The following is a 22,035-nucleotide window of genomic DNA, read 5'->3' on the forward strand; positions in this document are numbered from 1 at the left end:
TGGTGCGTGGGGAGAGAAGCTTGGGGGGGTGGCTGTCGTGGGCAAAGTCAGTATAGTCTACCGCTCCATTGTCTCCTGTTTTGGATAAAGGGGCATGGGGGCTAAGTGAGGGGGAACTGAAGCGACCATGTATGTAGGTTACTAGGGCTCTTTCATGTGGCCAGCCAGAAGTAACCTGACATGAGGACTCAGTGACAATCACCTAATGAAAAGTGTACTCCATGTTCTCGGTTTCACAACTTTTTTTAGCTTTGTCTTTGCTTTGTTGAGGTACTGTATATTATTCCAAAAAATGCTGGGTTGTTTTCAACCCATGGTTGGGGTAAATATGGACAAAACCCAGCCAGCAGTCCATTTATAACCCAGTGGTTGGTTGAAAACAACCCAGCTTTTTTTGTTTGAGTGTAGAATATCTGTAGTTCTCAATCATCTCCTCATAGGGCCAGTACGTAACCAGCCTGCAGACCTCTGGAGATCCGTCTGTTTTTCTGTTTGTTTGTTTAAGGCAGATGCTTTTTTGTTTTTGAGGGAATGAATTGAAAATGCACATGTTGATTTACTCAGTAGTTTAACATCAAACAATCACATGTCCTCTTGTTTTAAAGGGATAGTTCACCCAAAAATGAAAATTCTCTCATGATTTACTCAACCTCAAATTGTTCCAAATCTGTATAATTGTCTTTGTTCTGATGAACACAGAGAAATATATTTGGATGAATGTTTGTAACCAAACAGTTCTTGGACCCCATTGACTACCATAGTAGGAAAAATTACTATAGTTAAAAGTGCCCCAGAACATTCTTCAAAATATCTTCTTTTGTGTTCAACAGAACAAAACAATTATAAAGTAATTGGTCAATGTGGTCCAAGAACTGTTTGGTTATAAGCATTCTTCCAAATATATTTCTCTGTGTTCATCAGAACAAAACATTTATATGGATTTGGAACAACTCGTAGGTAAATGTAAAATGACTGTCCCTTTAATGATGGGTTTGTGCAAGAACATTTAGTTTCCAGAGTCAAAACTGCAAAACACCATTATGAAATTACAAATACATTTCTTTACTTTGTTGCAGTCAAAGTACTATAGTCAAAGTAGAAAAACTGGTTCTTTACTTATACAGTAGTGGCCAAAAGTAATGTCTGGAGGGGCATTTTTGGGCAATATTTGCTTTTAATGCCCCTCGGGTTAGATCATACCATCAAAATATGAGGTGTGAGGTACAATATGAACAAATCACTAAACCTTTAATGTATTTATTGGAAAAAAGTATTTTGCAAAAAGGCAAACTTTAACATATGGATAGAATGGATAGAAAATCAAAAAGCTCACAGGAAATAAAAAATACATAAACTACAATTTTATGTGTTGTTAATATTTGTTCTCTCTTATGGTAATATTTTGTAGTCAGTTTACTGCGCTATGTATTTATAAACCATGTGTGTAGTGTGTAATTATTTTGACAAGCCTCCTTAAATTTATCTCAAAGCTGAGAATCAGTTACTCCAAACACACCAATGCATTATGCACACAGCATTTTTAATGCACCTTTAAAGGGATACTCCACCCCAAAATGAAAATTATGTCATAATTTACTTGCCCTCAAGTTGTTCCAAACCTGTATAAATTTCTTTGTTCGGTTGAACACAAAAAAAGATATTTGGAAAAATGTTAGCAACTCACAGTTCTGTGGCATCATTGACTACCATAGTAGGAAAAATGATTGTATAATTCTTTTTGTTCTGTTGAACGCAAAATGAGATATTTTGAAGAATTTTGGAAAGCAAATAGTTCTAAGACACCCTTGACTACCATTTTAATTTTTCCTACTATGGTAGCCAATGATGTCTCAGAAATGTCAGTTGCTAACATTTTCCAAATACCTTTCTTTGTGTTCAGCAGAATAAAGAAATGTATAAAGGTTTCGTCATGAGTTTCGTCAAAAAAGCACTGAGATTGGGCAGGATTGATCTTCAATGTGGATCAGTAGTTTAAAAGTTTCATGAAACTCTTCCGTACGTATAATGTAAATTCCGAACAAAAATAAATTGATGAGTTAGGTTAAGTTGTAGTTAATAGAGAACACATATGCATACCTCTAGATATGTTTGTGATTGACAGCAGCAATGTCCAATGCTGGACAGAGATAAGTACACAGAGTGATAGCTAGGGGGAGATGTAGCCCTACATACTGAACAATAGTGTGCTTCAGTGGAGTGTGTAATGGCTTTTGAAGTGTAGACCTTCACTGGCACACATTGCAGGTATGACATAGGCATTGCCAGACTAAACAACATGTTGCAGAGCAATTCTAAAAGAAAATCCATCAAACATTGTGAATCTTTAAAAACAGTGTCTTTATAATGGCAGGTGAATAAAACTCTATGAGATAAATTATTTAATTCTTAAAAATAAAAAAGTGTTGAACTTTTTCTATAAATGCTTTATTTAGAGCTGAATGTGTTGAAAAGCAATGTCATAACATGTGCATGCATTACAAATTGCAAAATTATGACATGGTGTTTTCAGCGTTTGTAACCTAATACACTAAAATCTGTAATGTGTGTAAAATTACATTTGCTTGCATTCGAAATAGTACTTTATTAATAGTCGTTTCCCTCCGAGTTTACCCAACATGCCGGGCAGCAGCCAGCCTGTGGTTGGTATGGCGACAGCAAGGTATGGTGTGGACACAACAGTCTCACTGGCATTTACCACCTCCCATCCCCCCCGCCTCCCCAAACGTGGCATGCCACTACACTGGCACAATCTCCGCTCCGCCGCGGCCCATCTAACTGCCACCCCCCATCACCCATGCCTGACAACCCTCTTTAATCCCCAAACATCAACACGAAGAGAGAAAAGATGAATGAAAGTAACCCCCCGCCACCCCAGACGGCCGCATACTCTCACTATGAGCTGGAGAGTAGTCTGAGCCGTGTTATGACTGGTGTGTGTTACACACATATCAGTGAGAGCCGCTGCTGCTCCATCTGGACGTCCATATAAAGTGCTGTCAATTCAAAGGTCACCTCTGAGCCCCGCAGACAAGTGTTGCTGGCGGGCGTCTGGGCAGGGAAGGGTCGCCGGCTGGGAGGATAGTGAGGTTTGTTTGGGAATGCCAAGCTCAGATCGGTCTGCCTGAGTCCTCATAGCTGTCTGTGCGTCTGGTGTCGCGCTCAGCCTCCCCTCCCCCCCTCGCCTTCTCATTGGCCCTTACTGTAGTCCGTTTCGGACACAATAAAAACAAACCTAAGTGACCCTGAAATGCCCATGCAGAAAAGGCATCGTCGTTGTCATTAGAGCAGTAAAAGCTGATGCTGGTATTACTATTGATTAGATGTGAGTTTTAAAACCGTTTAATGCTCATGTTCAGTTTGAGAGTCCCCAGAAGCCTGTTAATTGTTCCCAGACATACTTAGCATTGAAGCGTTGTGTTGGTACTCCATGACTTTTCATAATTTTGTAAGAATTGATTATAAACCTAAACCTAATAACAACACTATTATGCTTTAAAAGAAATGTAACATCAAATGCATTGCTTCTGTTTGAAATTCTCTGACACGCATTTACCTTTTTGTTTTTGCTGGGGTCAAACTCCAAAAATAATGTTATCCCCTGACAACACAACCACCCATCTGAGATGTACATGACTTGTGATATAGCAGAGGATTAAACAAATAGTTAAACTATGAGGGCAATTCTAGCATTGTAAGTCAAAACTTGACACATAAATTCTCAGAGAATGTATTTATTACCAATATACTGAATCATCTGTTACTCCCGTTATGCTCCTATACTCCTCTATGCATAAGTCTTCTTCTTTAAAAACGAAAAAAATGAATATGTTATGGATGCAACAAAAAAGGTGCATGTTTTTGAGAGACAAGATACTTACAGGATAATTTCTTGGATTTCAAATGTACAAAGCAGTAGAAAAATACCCAACAAATGGAGAAGGGATGGCTCTTTATAGACCGTTTGATCGGACGTGCGCACACCTGACCCCCAGTTAACTTCCGGTTTGTATTTGGCTAGTGTCTAATAATATAACTATTTATATTTTATATAATTTACATTACTATTAATTTATATTATAATTTTATTGTATAATAAGTGTTCTAAATAAACAATTTGTTGAATTTTGTTGTAGGTTCATTTTATTAAATAAGTAATTTGTTCAATGGGCCATGTATTTGGTCGCATTTACCGTATGGTACAATGACATTTAGCGGTTGAGCTTGGTATCGCAGTCTAAATTCTAAATATTAGAGAGACAAGTTTAGCCAAGTAACAGTTCTTCTCGGTTTCTTTTGATTGTTATCAGAAATAACCTACAGGCACTCTATTGTTTTTAATGTGTACCGGAAGCTAACGTGGAGTCACAAAAGTGTGCATGAGCACTGAGCAGTAATATTTGTTTATGTTGTTAAGATGAAACCGTCTATAAACCACAAAATATTAACTTCACACGGGAATTAAACCACCAAATATTGAGATCTGACCTATATGTAGGGTGAAAACTTCACTCTTAAGGTTGACGTTTGCATGGAATTGCCCATCATTATTATTATACACTCATCACTGGGGTTTCTATGACCCCAAACAGAGACAAGTCTGTTTCTTTTCAAGTCCCTATATTGCATTTAGAACATAATGCTGATTTTATTGGATTTCGCTCAATATGGCAGCATGTGGATGGCATTGTCAACAGAGCTGAGTGAAATATGATGTTCTGAAGTGAGTCTGGACCTGCTCTAATTGTACTACAATATTTTCCACTCCGCAGTGCTATTTTTATCAGATGCACTTCATTACAGACTTGTTTTGGCCTGACCTAAGGCTGTTCGGCTCACCGCTTTGATTGATTACGCACAGGCATTTTCATATTTGTTGGTCATTGCTGGAACGGTAATAATATACCAATGTGTTATTAAATCTAGAGCAGGTTACTTCCACACCCTAAATTGATAGCGAGATGGAAAACGCTGATGAGGCAAAGACGTTTGCACTTCAATGCAGGGAGATGATCTACATTCTTGCGTTCGGTTCCAGAAACACACCCTCCAAATCGGGGCAGTCGTGGTTTAATGGTTAGAGACTCGGTTTTGTAACCCAAAAGTTGCCAGTTCGAGCCTCAGTACCAGCAGGAATTGTAGGGGGTGAGTGAATGATCAGCGCTCTCCTCCACCTTCAATACCACGGCTGAGGTGAGACCCTTGAGCAAGGCACCGATCCCCCAACTGCTCCCCTGGTGCCGCAGCAATGGCTGCTCACTGCTATGGGTGTGTGTTCAAGGTGTGTGTGTTACTCACTTCTGTGTGTGTGCACTTGGATGGGTTAAATGCAGAGCACAAATTCCGAGTATGTAACACCATACATGGCCACACGTCACTTCACTTTCAAATCCCTGAAAGATGAACCCGATGCATTGGTTTGAAGTGGATATCAATATTACCTCAGTTTTATGACAAATTCAGTATTGCAATCCAAATTTCTTTTCGGATTGCTGGTAGTATTAGTTACTGAAATGCTCTCCAGAAACATAGTGGAGTTTAGTTTTTAATGAATGAAGAATTAGGCACAAATGAGACAATTTCCATGCAGTTAATGTGGAGCTGTAAAATGTATATTGCTAGCGTAACTCTGATTAGCCGGTCTTGGAAGAACTAAGAGAGTTCAGCTCTTGTTTTGACTTCTAACGGCAGACTTTGGTATCTTAGCAAAGTTTGTGGCATTGTTGAGATGTCTTCTGAAACACTTAAGAGGAACATCTGACTTAAGCAGAAGTCTGCATTTGCTCATCATTGAACCTCATTTCTGTCTAGGAGAAACAACTGAGATTTGTTATTTTGAGTGTTGTCATTTTTCTTTCCTATAGTTGGAATTGAAAGTAATGCTTGGATGTTGTTGCTTGACTCTGAGGAGAAATATTTTTAGGTGCCAAACCGTGTTGGTATCAAAGAGACACCAAAGACACATAGGCCTATACACTGTAGAAACGGCGCTGTTTTGGCGGCGAATGGGGAACACACAGTGGCATCACCGTTTGATGCTCCAATGGCAGACGCCTGCTGTGTTTCCACACTCTCAGAGGGCAAACGAGTGAAACGTGAGCTCCGTCTGTCTGTGTGGTGCTTCCCTCTCTCGCACCCCCTCGTTTATTGGCTCTAAAAATACAAAGCTGTCATTTAAAATAGAGCAGACAAGTGAGCAATCGACTGGCCATCGCATGTCCGTGTCCCCCTCACTTGGTAGTATGTGTGTTTTCTAGACTGTAAGGAATTAACTGCTTGCACATGCCATGCCAATAACCCCACCGAGCGCTCGCCTCAGACGCTGCCGTCGAGTCGCGTTACTTTTCTCATGATGGAAGTCTGGCATTCTTTATTGCGTGGGGCAGACAGGGCATCTTTCAGTCAGCCGTGGACCCATTGAGGAGAAATTGGCAGGCGGGGAGTTGTTTTTGTTCCGTGCCGCTTCCATAAGGGCTGAAGGTTCAATATTGTGGCAATGCTGAGCGGATTTGGCCCAGCTGTATTCCACTGTCTGCCGTGGTGGATTGTAATGCTGCTATATCTTTGTTTTGGTGCCAGGGCATGGATCCCAGCCAGGCCTTTTAATTACATCAGCCGTTTGATGTCTTGACATCTTCTTTAAATAGGAGGCTGGGTGCTATGAGGGGGGCCGGAGAGATTTTATTGAGCACCTTTTAGTGAAACATTTAATCTTAAAATGCAATGCTCCCGTGTCACAGTCTGGAATATTAATACCCTGCAATATCTTCATTTACATAAAATGCAGTAAATCAGCTTTTACAACTTCGCTTACACTAGTGAGGTAATGTCTCGGGGCTTCTGTGGGAGAAAACAATTAATATACTGTAATGAGAGCCAGCAGAATCAATCAATAGTTAGAGTTTGTCGACTAATAGAAAATCTTTCTGGGCAGGAGAGCGCAAAACCTCTCTCTCAAAGCCCCGTTGTGTTTTGTGTTCTTCACGGGCATAGAAAGAAATACTTAGCGTGACTACTTGGACACATGGGAAATCCTTTACTTTGTTCTGATATGCCGCTGTAGTGTGTGGCCGTGTGCTCCTGTGGGAACCCTGACAGGGCCACGGGTCAAAGCTCCAGGACTTGCCTTTAGCAACTGATGCAAATTTATCATCTGAGCACTGTAAGTGAAGGTGGGGGTGAATAGGGTAAATTCATCAGTGGCATCTTCTTGCTCTAATAGAAGCAGATGTCCGGGTTGCTGTGTGACAAAGCAGAAGCACGTGTTGCCGACCTGGCCGACTAAGTACAACGGCTCCTCTGTGGTAGAGAAGGCCTGTGAAAGCCATTTAGGCTTTTTGCAATGGAAGATACCAGAACCGATGACATGTTTACCAGCATGCCTTTTTTGGCCTAAGATCAGGATTCAGAAAGTATTACAAAACCTACAAAGTAGTTTATAGATAGAAGACAGGTCTCTGTGTCAGAACTAGGTTTTACTTTATGGATTTTTGCATTTACATAAAGTGGAGTTGAATAACTTTGTTTGTTTTCACCATACTGATAGGTCAGATGTCAATATTTACGGGTTTTAATTCCCATGTGAAGTCTTAGGGTTTTTAAAGCTTTTAGGGTTTTTAAAGCATAGTTTTCCATAGTCAGGTAAGTGAATTGTCACATCCATAACCGTCCATTATCCTCATAAATAGGCACATAAAAAATAAGAAGTAACTATTTTATGGTCTATGAAGAGCCATCCCTTCTCCATTTGTTGGGTACATTTCTCTCAAAAAAGTGTATTTTTTTGTCACATCCATAACGCATGAATTGTTCTCTCTTTTAAAATAGAAAACTCGTGCATAGATTGATATTTTTCTTATGTCTGGTCTCTATCATCTGGAGTTTAGTAAAATATAAACAAATGATTCAATATATTGGTAATAAAGAATTTATATTTCAAATTTTGACTGGAAATGTCACATCCATAACGCTGGAATTGCCCATTTATGCATTTGGCAAAAACTTCTTCCAAAGAACTTAAAAGTGAATTCAGGCTTTTTATTTTATTAGTATATCAAACCCATCAACTTTGCATTATTAAAGCAGCTTCTGTACCAGATGAGCTGCATGAAAGCCAAAAAGCTTTATAGGCAGATTTTGTTTAACACATAACACATACTTAGAAATGAAAACAACTCCTTATCAAGATTCTACAATGATGTAGTGTCTCATTTACTTAGGAGTGGTTTACCGGACAGGGATTAGTTTAAACCAGGACTAGGCCTTAGTTAAATTAGGATATTTAAGTCATTTTTAAAAACATACTTGACAAAAGAGCATTACTGGTGTGCGTCTTGAGAAAAAACAGTTGCACTGATATATTTTAAGATATGCCAGTGCAAGTTGTTTTCAATCAAGACACCGTTTACATTTAAGTTAGTCTGAGACTAGGCTTAAGCCCTGTCCGGGAAACCGCCCCATAATGCTGATGGTTATATTTCCATGTAAAATACAATAATCCAGCGGTGAAGGCAGAATCAAGCCCTGCCTGGCACAGACTAGTTCTGTCCTGCTAATAAATGACATCTCTTTTTAGCTCTGTATACTGATCTCTCCACACCAGCTTTAACCATCCCATTCACGGTTCACACTGCATTTGCCTCCTAATGTTTCCCAGCAGGCCCCAAGTCAAAGACAGTGATTCATAAAGTGACAGGTCTGTCTGCTATCATAAGGAAGCAAGCTCACAGAATCCTCCCTGCCTCTCTCTCTCTCCACACTCTCCCCCTTAAACAGACACAGACCGCGTTAGAATCTGTCTGGTAACAGTCTATTTTGCATGTTAGGGCAAGCAAATACACTAAAGCCTGCATTGATATCATGCTACAAACTGCTGTAGGAAAGGAGATCTCAGGTATGCTGATGTAAAAGCGTCAGTAAACCTCACAACAGGGAATGCAAGATCTTTGTGATGTCTGCTTTGTCAACGACGTCATTTTGTTTTGAGTTCAGGAAGTGTCCACCAGATGTGTCGCTTTCAAATCACCGCATTAGTTTGTTGGATCAGCGAACGTCTTCTTTCTCTGTTACTTCATTAGCATGTGTCAGTTCACGAGAGACACTTTCTGGAACTTCCTTAGTTTATTTTCTTTCTTCCCTGACAAACATTATATTGTATATTTTAGCACCATCAGTATGTCAGTAAAAACCGCACCACTCATAAGCACTAACGTGTTTTTCTTTTCTCTGTTTTTTCTATTAGTGTCTCCAGACGTTGTGTTGTAAGGAAGCCCCTCCAACTAGACCAGAGTATGATGTTGTCTGCATTGGACTGAGCGGCGCAGGCAAGACCAGTCTGCTATCTCGCTTATGTAATGAGATCAGTGATGGCACCGTACCAACCACAGGTAATAGAACATTCCTCTGATGCTGTTTGCTGCTGCGTTTTAAAAACAAAAAATGAATGCCACCTTTGGGCCTTTTAAAACAAAAATATTCTTTGCTAATATTTGACTACCACTGTCCAACTGTGTATTTATATGCATACAGGAGAATTATGTCAATTTGGTTATTACATTGAGAACAAAAAGCCCTTAGTTAAACATGTTTTACACATTCAATGTCTCATGTTTTCTCTTGCATTTTGTCTCTCGGTACATTAACATGTTGATTGCAAATTTATGACCCCACAACTTAGACACAGTAAAAAAGTTTAAAAAATTTGTAAGAATTATGCGATTTTAGCCTGGATTCAAAAGAACAGTTCACCCCCCCAAAAAAAATTCTGTCATCATTGACTCGCCCTCAAATTGTTCCAAATCTGTTTAAATTTCTTTTTGCTTATCAAACAGTTCTTGGTCACCATTGACTACCACCCTAGTTCACCCAAAAATAAAAATTCTCCCATCATTTATTCATTCTCATGTCATTTAAAACCTGTATTTGACCCTTGATTCTGGAAAAAAAGGAAATGTGGTTTTGTGTCCATCGATGGAAGTCAATGGGATGTAATGTTGTTGGGTTACCAACATTCTTCAAAATATCTTCTTTTGTGTTCTAAGAAAAAAAAATCAATGATAAAACAGCTCATGGTCATCTATCATCTAATAATCATTTTTTGGGATGTTCTTGTCAAAATATCGGATGGAGAAAATGTATTTCCAGAATGGTTTAATGTGACCTTCTTATAACAAACCTAATAAATAATCTGTTATTTGAACTTTCCACTCTGGTATAAAAACAAACACCCATGTACTGAAAGGCTGTCAATCACTTCTGGACCCCACCTAGTCATTAAAACTTAATGGTACAAACCGCAAATGAATACAGACCTCAGCTTAGGTTTTTCAAACAAATGCTACGAATCATCAGAACAAATTTCGATTTCATCGTTTTTGTCCAAGCCTTCAAACTCTTGCTCAGTTCTACACTTTCCCAGCACTCTAGAACGTCTGCAAAATCTCTGCCCCGTCACTGCTCCTCAGCCTCTTGGATCGCTGAAACTGTTTAACGTTATTGCTGCATCTCTCTGGTCAGTTACCTCAGAGCTACCCTTTGAACAGTCCACTCCTTCACCACAGAAAGAAGACTGCACTTGCATAATATCATGTGCGTATACGTGCCTGCGTTTCAGAACATCTGGGTTTTTTCACATGGACTTTCTTTCTTATGACAAGAGTGTTGATTTCATTAGAGCCCTTGGCGACAGGCTGGTGTTTTCATGAATCATCGTCCCTTGCTTCCTTCAGATGGACAACATCACTTCCTTTTTTTGCACATAACACAAGTGGTTCTTTTCACAAGAGAAGATGCAGTTGTGTGTGAAGTACATCGTAATGATCTGAGTGTGATGTACACGGCGTGCTAGACAGTCCACAAACTCTGAATGTGCGTCCAATGACTCGTCTATGGAGTGAACATCTGTCCTAAGCCGTCTAGTGAAGCAGTAATTGTGAAAATAAACATGTTTATTATAGCGAAGAGTTGTTTTGCAGCCCTCATGGAAATATGATCAGATTAAGTTGTCAGAGGCGCTCTAAGCCAACAGACCTAGACCGAGCTTCTTACCTCTTGATGGCATATTTACTCTCATCTGCTGAACATTTGATGAAACTTGCCTTATAAACACAAGCAATTTAAGCAAAAAGTGCATTGCATTAATCGATTACAAAAGTTTGCCCTCCTTCCCTCTACATGCCATGTCGTATGTGTTCAGTTCATTTCTTTTATTCTTTTTCCTTACACAGCTGTGTTTACTTTCACAGGTTTCAGCATCAAGGCAGTGGGATTCGAAAACGCGATACTGAATGTAAAGGAGCTAGGAGGTAATGAGAACAAATCAGAATCATGTCTTCTTCAAGACGTGGAGAGAGGGACTGTTGCCAGGCTAATCCAGTGGTCTCTAGGACAGATCTCCTAGTTTAGCCACCTGAACTCTAAGAATGGACACTTACCTCAGTGTCTCCTACTTCCCAGTAAAACCACAGCTGCATGGTGACTTTAAAGAGTAAGGCATTACAGGTCAGTCTAGTTTAGGAGGTGTTTGCTAAGCAAATAAATATTGCGTCTCTTTTGGCAGGTTGTGTACCCTTGTTAGAAGCGCTTGTAAACAGGGAAAGCTGGTAAATAACTCATTGACATCTATGGTTTTTGTAGCATTCATCTAAAACACGATCAGAGTTTCTACAGTATGCTTTGCTTGTTGGTCAAATTCGGTAATTGAGTTTAACTGATTTTATCTTATTCTTTGTTCAGACAAGCAGCAAAAATCTAATTTTTAGTAGCTTGAACAGCAAATATATTTAAAACCACATCTTTTAGATAAATGTCTGAATACACTCATTTTCAGTCAGTTACATTTACATACATTTATTCATTTGGCAGACACTTTTATCCAGCGATTTACAAGTAGGAGAGCATATAAACATGTTGTCAGCACGCTAAACAGTACCGTTAGTTTACAAGGCCATGCTACTAGGAGGATTAAAGCTGGAGTAAGCAAGGGAGAGAATGAATTTTTTATTTTATTTTATTAAATATTTTTTTATAAAGTATACAGTATACTTAACTATGTGACATTTATGTTACATATTATGTTACACAGCTTAATTAAATTTTACCATTAAACTTAAATTATAATGAACTGACTTTTACTGTACAACTCGATTTTTTAAGTCAGTTCAATATTATAAAGTTCAATTGACTCATAAAGCTAATTTTATTTAACTTAAAAATTTAAGGCAGCTGAAATTTATGATTTTTTTGTAGGGGATCTCTCTCAACGCTGTGTTTATTGATCCACGGTTACAAAACGCTGTAAAAACTTTACAATTACGCAAGATATAAAGGTGTAGAAAGCAGGTGTGGTTCAACAAAAACAATTTACCTGAGTTTGATACGAAATGGCTTGCAAACATCCACGTTTAAGTATTCCATTTGTTTCAGCAAATTGCATCGTTCATTTGCTTTTTTCTGTCTTTCGGCCGTCTTTAAAAAGAAGTCTTTGATTTCTTGCTCCATCTGCATGCATATTGTGAGTTCAGCACTATAGACAAGCAGACATGTGAGGCAAACTGCCAGTTTTCTATCTTTTGTCTCCACACCTGTAGCAAACAAACCCTGTGACTAACACGAATGACTATCTTGAGAGCACTGTTCCTTTGGGCCAGATATGAGGCCACAGGTATGATGCTGGAAGATACTTGTTGTTATAGGGCTGCTGAAGAGAGGCCTGTAGTGGGTGAAATAAATCTTCAAGCTGAGCCCGACTCTGTTTATGAGAATGTTAGGGGAGCTGCTTTGAAGTGATTTATGTGTTTGGGGGGACGCGGGGGACATTACAGGTGCAGTCTGTATCATGACAAGTGGCCCTATACTAACGCAACAGAATCTAGAGTCCACTTTAAGACAACAACAGAGAGCGGCAACACAGTAAACCAAGGGGAGGCCTGACTAAATCTGAAATGCATATGGTGGGCAATGAAATGAAGCTTCTCCAGCAGGTGAGGTCAGAGTCTCCGGGGTTGTTTTTAACGGATTGAGGCCGTTTTAGAAGCTGATGTATCACCTGAAGCAGGACACATGTGCGCTGACTGAAAGTTCATGTATAGTGCCTGACTATAGAGCTGTAAAAGATGTGCTGTGCATGAGTTTTAATGCCTGCCTCGTGAACTGCCTTCCTTTGGTAACTGACACATATAATCTCCCGAGACGTTTCCTCTCTGACTACATTAATCTTGGTGAAGTAATACAGGAGTATTGGTAACATATTCAAGATGCCCAGAACTATCACAGTATTTGGAAAAGTTTTGCATGCTGAGGTAATACTGTACGTTTGGCCTGTGTAGTTGTAGGCAAATGCACCAAACTTACGCATGAATGTTTATTTGAATAATACATATTACCTTCTTTATGAATTGTAGACCATTTTCTGTGCTTGTCATTATGCACTTCAAACACTTTAGCAACTCTAGTGACTAAGTGGCTACTTTGACAACTCAACGGCCCTGATAAATGTCATCCGTTGGTCTTGACCTTGGTAGGACATGCAATGTCATGATTAATTCACATCGCAACATATATTTTTAATTTATGTAAACTATTCCCTGGAAAGAATTTTCATGGAACTTAAATGTTTACAGTACAGACTAAATGTACAGTAGTTTGATCTTATTTAAAAAAGTACAGTAGTAATGCTACAGAAGTGTAAAATATCCCTTCTGCCTGGAGATTTCCCCAAAACTACTACTGAAAGCCAAACGTAATGCTTGAGGAGCGGAAAAAGAAATTGAAAGTTTGGAGGAGTCTGACTCACAACTATGACTATGTGTGTTTCCGCTGCTAAACTGAATAATGCATTTTTTTACCACCTTCTCGCATGTGTCCTCAAAGCTTACAACTGTCAAGCCCTCCCCTGCTCTTTGAAGAGCGGTGAGAACTATATTTTTACTCAATGACTGATGTGCCCCAGGCTCTAGAACCCTCTCATTGTAGTAAGCACACAGCATCTCACAGGCACTCGTGTCATAATGTATATTCCAGGAGCACAGTAAAGACAGATGAAACATTCTCTATTCTATTCTCTTCTTGACTGCTGTCCATTTATTAGCTGGCATTTTGCTGTCACGCAAACTACAAATTTGTTAAAACCTTGCCTTGTGTGGGAAGACCAGAAGCTATCATTTATCATCTTTATCCTGGAAAGTTTCGGCTCAGTCTCATGGAAATTTGCAAGTATTATATAAGGTGGATAATGGGGTATGTGCAAAAGGGGCGATGACGTACTTCCGCTAAAATCTCAGCCAGCGATCCACTTCTGCTCCCATAGTGCTGAGGTAATTTTTCACCAAGCGATAACGCTGTGTTTAGTATAAGAAAACGTTCAAATTTCAATGAACCAACAGCACTACGGCTGAGCATTGCTATGTGCATCTGTGATCAAGCCTCCAGTAAGTGCAAAAGTTTACTTGGCTCTTTTTTCATATTTGTAAATGTAGCTTGAAAGTTGAAATGTGCATCTTGAAGCGACCGAGTGAAAAACGGCATTGTTCCCTATGGATGCTACTTGCACCGGATGTAACAGAGCTGGTTGAGATTTTAGCGGAAATACTTCATCGCTCTGTGTGCATATACCCTATTTTTATGATAAGCATATCTCATTAGTACATTTTAGTACGATCTGCTTTTTGTGACAGTGATGGTAAGGTTTGGAGGCGGCGTCAGGTGTGGGGCCTCATTGTTGCTTTTTTACATTTTTACTCATAAAATAGTTACAAACAGGCTGAATTTGTTCATTTACACACTCTGAAGTCACAATTACAATGTGATGTAAAGTTTTGGTCAGAGAAACATTAATTTGGACAATTTCAGTCTCTGTGTTTCACCTTTAAATGTGAAGAACAAAGTATAGAGATTAGGAGCGTGCTTCATGCTTTATCTACAGTATGGATTCACACTTTATGATTTATACTTTATCTAAATATTTTTGGGGTGCCCCAAAAATGATAATCGCATAAACCTGTCACATATATTTGGTTAAATTGCTATTTTCTGGAAACATTTATCACTATCATTCATCAAAAATAATTTTGAAATGACCACAAATTTGATTTTATTAACTTTCTCAGACTCAAAACTTTTGCTTAAAGTTAGGGCATGAATGAAAATGACAACATCATGTTGTCCTTCACATACACTTATCTCGTGAATATGATAATTCCAACATGACTGGAAGGAAGCAGGAGAATGAACAAGCCTCCTGTTAAAAAAATGGTGCCGTATAAACTGTGGCACAGCCTCGACAGGATGGATGAATCTGACTGCGAGAAAGTTCAGAATGTGAACTGTGAGCATTTGCCATAGTGACATATCGGCAGTTTGTCACACAGCTTGCGGTGCGAAGGCTGTTATGAACTGCGTTGTCCTGCTGAGGCTAACAAACCACATCCCTTATCCATGTTATAATCCACCCTGATAACAAGAGGCAATCCGCTTCTGTTACCCCTTTGACACAAAGGCCAGCAATGCCCATGTGTGTTAGCAGTCTTTCCGTTAGGTGTGAGGCATGACTGGCACAGTGAGGAGGCATCTGTTAATGGTGTCTGCGAATTTGCCCTCTTCAGTGACAATGACGTCAAAGAAGATAAGACATGACTTTATGTGTGAAGATAGCCCTTGCTGTGAATGTCAGACAGTGTTATTCATTTCCTTACCATTTCATTTTTAGCCACAGACTAAACTACCCTGATAATGTTTTTTCCTAATCTCTTAATGTCAAATTAATGAATCAGTATTCACATTTGATTATGTGAGTAGTTATAACAAGCATCTGTGATAACGGCCAGGTTGCATTATTTGCGAGAGTATCTCGCCACAAATCTGCTGTAGGTTTGGAAAGGCTAAACTTTTGACATCATCTGAATAAAAAACAGCATGCCAAAAAATGTCTGTTTTTATTTTTAAAGCCAACATTTTTTTGCCGAGATCTTGCCAAAATGTACTTTATTTATCTTAATACCTTCATCCAAAGCTACATATCAGCCCAACACAATGTTCCTAGTCAGGAATTTATTGTTTCCTCAAGAATATACTGTACACAGATGTCAAAGAAAATTGATCCACAAGACTGTTGAGATGTGGTTTCTCTATCAGTCAATATTTTTCTACATTAAACATGGTTCCATTCACTCCTAAATTATGAAATTTCTAGAAAACCACATGACACTGTGTGGCTTACCTGCAGGCCCACAAAGCAACTAAAAGTGTGCCTATACTTTTTAGCAATATGCAAACCGTTTGAATTTGTTTATTGTTTTACCAGCTCTCTTGGGTTAGTTTGTGGAGTCTGGCTTCTTTTAGGGCACTTCAAAGACTGTTGCGCTGACCGGAGTTGAGTTCAACTCGGATTAATAATATGTTTGTGTTCTTCTGAAGGTATGCAAATATAGCATGCGCACCAACAAAGATCTGTGGTCGGAAATTAGTCTTTCGAGCAGACCAAGACTAAAATGAAAGGGAAAATAATAAGGTCTTGCTTCATTATGAAGAGTAATGGAAAACAAATGGTTTATTGCTCATACGGTATGTGCTGTATAACAGCTTCAAGATTGTTCTTTTATTCAGACTAAATAGAAGCTCTCCTATAATGTACTGTATGTTGGATCTAAGCAAGATGTTTTGAGACATAAGAAATTCTTGTATTCATTAGTTTGGTGATTTGTTTCATGGCTGCACATTCAGAAAAACATCACATGTAAAATAGGGTCCTTTATATTTAGTATGTCTCCCTTTTTCTTGAACGATAACATGGACTCTGATGATGTGTGTAATGTATTGTATTATTTAAAAATATATCAAAAAGTACTTTAATGAAAGCAATATTTGTTTTCTCACCTTTTGTAAAGTTAACATAGTTGACATTATAAACCTGCTTACATTGGTGCAGCATCTGAAATATTTCTTCTTTGGGGCAATTCCAACGTTATGGATGTGACATTTTGCGTTATGGACGTGACATAAAAATGCTCAGAGAATGAATTTGTTACGAATATATTGAACCATCTGTTTATATTTTACGGAACCCTTGTTGATAGAGTCAAAACATCAAAAAATGTCAGTCTATGAAAAAATTTTCTATTTAAAAAAAGGGAAATAAACATGCGTTATGGATGTGACAAAAAAAGGATGCGGTTTTTGGGAGACGATAAACTTTGTAGGATTTCTGTCAAATAAAATGCACAATCCTGAAGCAATAATACCCAACGAATGGAGAAGGGATGCCTCTTTAAAGAACATAAAATAGTTACTTTATATTAATCTTCATGTGTCCATTTATGAGGAATATGTAGCGTTATGGATGTGACAATCCTGAAAATCATGCACTAAAAATAAAACAAATGCTTTACAAATTTGAAGAGAGATCTCACATGAGTATTTGAACCACCAAATGTTAATATCGGTGCTGTTACCACAGTAAAAACCGTTGGTAAAAACTTCATTTTTTCATGGTAAGGTTGACATTTTCACGGAATTGCCCTTTACATAACTCTTTTTGTTTTCAATTGGTCTAAATTCTAAAACTTCATTGCAAGTTTTCTGTCAATGTGTTCTTATAGATATTTGGACTTCACTGTACATTTTTTTTTGGAATGTCCTCCCAGGGTAGTTTGCTATGAAAACCAAACCAAACCAAACCAAACCAAATTAGTCCTGCCTGTTTATTCAGTGGTTTTGTCTCCATCATTCATGAATATTGAATGTGATTGTAGATTACAATGACACACACCGCTGTCATGTTTTCCTATGATTACATTAATGCAACTCAAGCAGCTAAACAATGACTCTTATTTTATTAAATAAACTTGACAGACTCCCACAAGATGTCATATTCAAATCAAGCATAGCTTCAAGGAAAGCACACAACATCTATGATGTCATCAATTTTTTTAATGGAACGGCTACTCTACAGGATTTTGAACCAGCTGGAAAACAGATGAAAAGTGATAACTGGATGAGCAGGCGGGAACATAACGGAATAGATTTTTATTAAAGATTCATATCTTATCCATCATGCATTTAGGTAGGCTTTAATAGCTTTTTGTCAGATTTTTAGTCATGAATTGATTTCATCTCGTCCTATTGATATGGTGCCGTGCCAACCACACATTACAATATTACGCAATATTTTATGAAATTTCGAAATTATACAATGAAACATGTATCCTAGTTCAGTTCATATCCTGAAGTCAGAGATAATACAGAGAACCTCAATGTCAGTTAAATGTATTTGTTTTAATATTTCTGGTCAATTCAGATGTTTACGTAAATGTGATCGTCACACTTTTCGCGAGGTCCGGGTCGGGTTTGAAGGATCTGTACCGACTTAATAAGTCAGATGTACGACTTAAAATGCTATTCAAGTGGTAAGTACAACCTACAAGTAGGTCTGTGTTTAATGCCACGTTCAAGACCGTAGATTTGGAATATTTATATACCACAAACCCAGAAGTAACGTCTGGACTTAGTAACATTAAATGTATTTAATAACATTTAAATATGAATGTCACTAATGATTTAGTGGTATGGAAACATTGAAGTATTTAATTGGAATGGAATCGGAACGGAGTAATTACAAAACTCTTTGCTCCACTCCACCAATATGCTCTGTTTCATACAGACTATCACTCCATGCTTTACTTGACGCCACTGAAAACTTGATTGCTTGTATTTTTTTCAAACTGGTTGGGTTGCCAGAGAACACAAATATGAACTGAGTGTCCAGATTAGATTTGAAAGGCTACTTCATTATAATCCACTTTCTGTATACACAGTGAGTTCTGTATGAAAGCAATAAAACACTTGCAATCGTGCTGGTGTATCAAATATCCAATGTGTTGGCCCAAGGCCTCAAAATGCTGCTGTTAATTAAGTTACTGTATATATTCTCTACTGTATACTGGTAATAATATGTAAATATAATAGTAATACTAACTCAATATAATTGCACCTGCATTTCTGCCTATGTAATTGAACACATTTAACGTGGAAATATGCACAGTTTGGATTTCTATAAAGTGTAGCCTACCAACTGATTTTTACAGAGAAAAGAATATAAAGATCTTTTAGGTTTGGTTGTTTCAACAGTCTACTTCTTGAGGTTAGATGAATTAGAGCAGAATACCATGACCTGGATCTGAGCTACGGAAAGGCAATTCAAGACGTAAGTTGCCTGATGGGATCCAGGCTGGATTGATGGACATTTAATGAGTTAAAATGAAACACTGTACCCTGGAGATGTGGACAGACAAAGCAGCCAAGACAGTTTCAACATCGTTGCAAGCAAAGTTCTTTGGTTATTGGATTATTTTGCAGAGATTCATTTTAGTCACACGTTTTCAGTTTCATGATGCTGTATGTGTGGTTCTTCAGAGATTCTGTTATTATTGTGCAACCAGCATATTAACATTTACCCTCTGACAAGGCTCTTGACCAACAGGTGGCAGAAGATGTCAATATGATGATAGATGTGTTCCCACTTCCCAGCAGATATAGAATCTGAAGGAAGCTTTTCAGACTTTACAGAACATATGTCCTTCATAAATTTTGCACATTCATTTAATCTGATTATGATTTTAGCTACCAGCTACACAATATTGTCATTTTTAAATTCATTTCTTAGAATTGCGCAGATTCAGAACCAAAATTGTTCTGAACTCAACTGTTCTGTCTCATTGTGAACTAGGCCTACAGGAAAATTACATTGTTGGACGTGAGAAGGTTTTGGGAAACACCACATGGCACTTATGGACTATAAAACTTGGATGGTGGAGGACTTTTCCCTGTGAGCTTGAGCAAAATGAAGACAAGAGACACTGGTGGATGACTCACTTTGTTCACATGTAGGTCTCAGTCACACATAACTTACACATGAGGCAAAATGTATACAACCACAGTCATTGTCACAAAAATATGCCCTTACAGGATGATCTTGTATCATGTATGCATTACAGCATGTGCAAGAAATCAGGATAAAACTGTCAATTACACAGTTTAACAGTCAATATACAAAAGTGTTCAATCACAGACTGCGATTGACCAATCAGTGTCAAGTATTCAAGAAAGGTTATTAAAATCAAATGACTGCAAATAGAAGTTATGTACATCAATTCAAGGCATTAAAATTGTGTAACTAAAACCGCATGTTGAATTTAAACCCAGCATCGCTTGAGCTAAACATTTGAGTCTTGGAGCTAGCCCAGATACTTCCTGAAAAGGCAGAACATGGTTAGTGAATCTGGACACTCACGAGCTGTTGCAACAGCAGCTGTGGATGACACGCAAGGGTGATATCTGCGAACCTTCTCTTCCTCTCTTTCTATTTACTGTGGTGTCTTTTTCCCTCACTCGCTCATATTCTCCTCATTTCATTTTCTTAACATGAGCAGACTTTTATCCAAAGTAACTGAGTGTTCAAAGTTTTATTTATTTTGATCAACTCATGTTCCACTGGGATCATATGCGTGACCTCGGCATAGATCACTATATGGTCGACTGGTTCAGCTACAAAATCACTGTATTTCTCACTTATTCTGAAACAGTAAAGTGATTTAGTCAAATTAAGGGTAACACCACTGAACTGAACATGTTTGTCATTTTATTATGACAACACAAATGTTTCCTGTCCAAACAATGTAAACACATTTTCCTATTTCATTTATGGTATTGCTCTAATTTCTCGCTGAATTACGAGCACAAGCAAAACAAGTGAGGAATTTGAACTAAGCTGGAAACTCTGAGCTAGCTGTGTTAGAAAACATTTATCGAAAGACCATACTGCCATTTGATATCTCCCGAGGAAATTTGTAGGCTGTAGTTTTGCACTAGTTTAGCCTGGCAAGTCCAACGAAATGCTCCTTTTTCTGCTTGTTCGGACATTACTTCTTGCATTTTCTTTTCATTTTTTAAAAAAGATTTTCTTTTTGTTTCCTTTGAGACTTGAAGAGCTCTACAAACTTGCGTCATCATGATTTGTCAACAGATATGTTTCTTGTGATCTGATGATTGCTGTGAGAGAAGTAATGCCTGATGATTTATTTCATGATTTATTTCATGATTTATTTCACTTTACGTTTTTTTGTTTTATTGGATTTATGTTGAATGACTAAACGCCAAGCATACTAGTCTACTCCAAAAAAATAATAATTAGTTTTGAAGCATTGTAATTAAAAATAAAATTCAGTTTGATCAGCAGTATAAGAATAATGTGATTTACATCATTGAGAAATTCAGTATATTACATGTGATCTGTCTGTAGACCTCCATGGGAGTCCCCATGAGTATTTAAAATTTGTGCAAGATGAATTTGCCAAGACTAAATTTACTATGTGAAGATACCATCAGAAATGCTCATGTACACAGTACACGAACCAGATGTGTTTTCTTTGTATGTCCCTATATGTAGGAGCAGAAACCATCAAGAAGTACTGGAGTCGATATTACCAAGGTTCCCAAGGTGTGGTTTTTGTCCTCAACAGCGCTGCGTCCGATGACGAGATGAAGGCGTCCCGAACTGAGCTCCACCTGACCCTGCAGCATCCTCAGCTTTGCACCCTTCCGTTCCTCATTCTCGCCAACCACCAGGATTCACCAGCTGCCCGCTCTGTACCAGAGGTATGGTAACTTTCCACACCAAATATAGCTCTAAGTGAAGTGCTTGGCCCACAACACCATCTTCTATGTGATCCTCTGTTGTTGAGGGCTGCTGGCCTCTGTATTTACACACTCTCTGAAGTGTTTGGACTGAGAGATAGGAAGTGTGCGTTTTGGAGGGTGTCCTCTTACCATGCAATAAGAGCCGTTGTTTACGGGTCAGTCTCGGAAGATGACTGGCCAGGGCATTGACGTTGAAGGAATAGGATGTTGTGGATAGCTCCACCTCTATACAGAGCCAGAGCAGTCGATGTAAACATGCTGTGACGTGGGCCGGCTGACTAATAGTCTCTTTCCGCTTACTGTGACAACCCGGTAGCGGTTGTTCTTTTC

General features: G+C 38.5%; 1 protein-coding gene across 1 annotated transcript in view; it reads left to right on the forward strand.

Annotated features, from left to right (window-relative positions):
- The window catches only part of arl15a (ADP-ribosylation factor-like 15a), a 115,213-nt gene that overhangs the window by 22,184 nt on the left and 70,994 nt on the right, over positions 1 to 22,035 (forward strand). The window contains exons 2-4 of the mRNA XM_057356847.1: positions 9,260 to 9,404; positions 11,262 to 11,321; positions 21,455 to 21,663. Coding sequence (XP_057212830.1) covers positions 9,260 to 9,404; positions 11,262 to 11,321; positions 21,455 to 21,663 — 414 coding nt within the window. The remainder of the gene's footprint in view (positions 1 to 9,259; positions 9,405 to 11,261; positions 11,322 to 21,454; positions 21,664 to 22,035) is intronic.

Source organism: Triplophysa rosa, linkage group LG2, assembly GCF_024868665.1.
Source record: "Triplophysa rosa linkage group LG2, Trosa_1v2, whole genome shotgun sequence".
Classification (NCBI taxonomy): Eukaryota; Metazoa; Chordata; class Actinopteri; order Cypriniformes; family Nemacheilidae; genus Triplophysa; species Triplophysa rosa.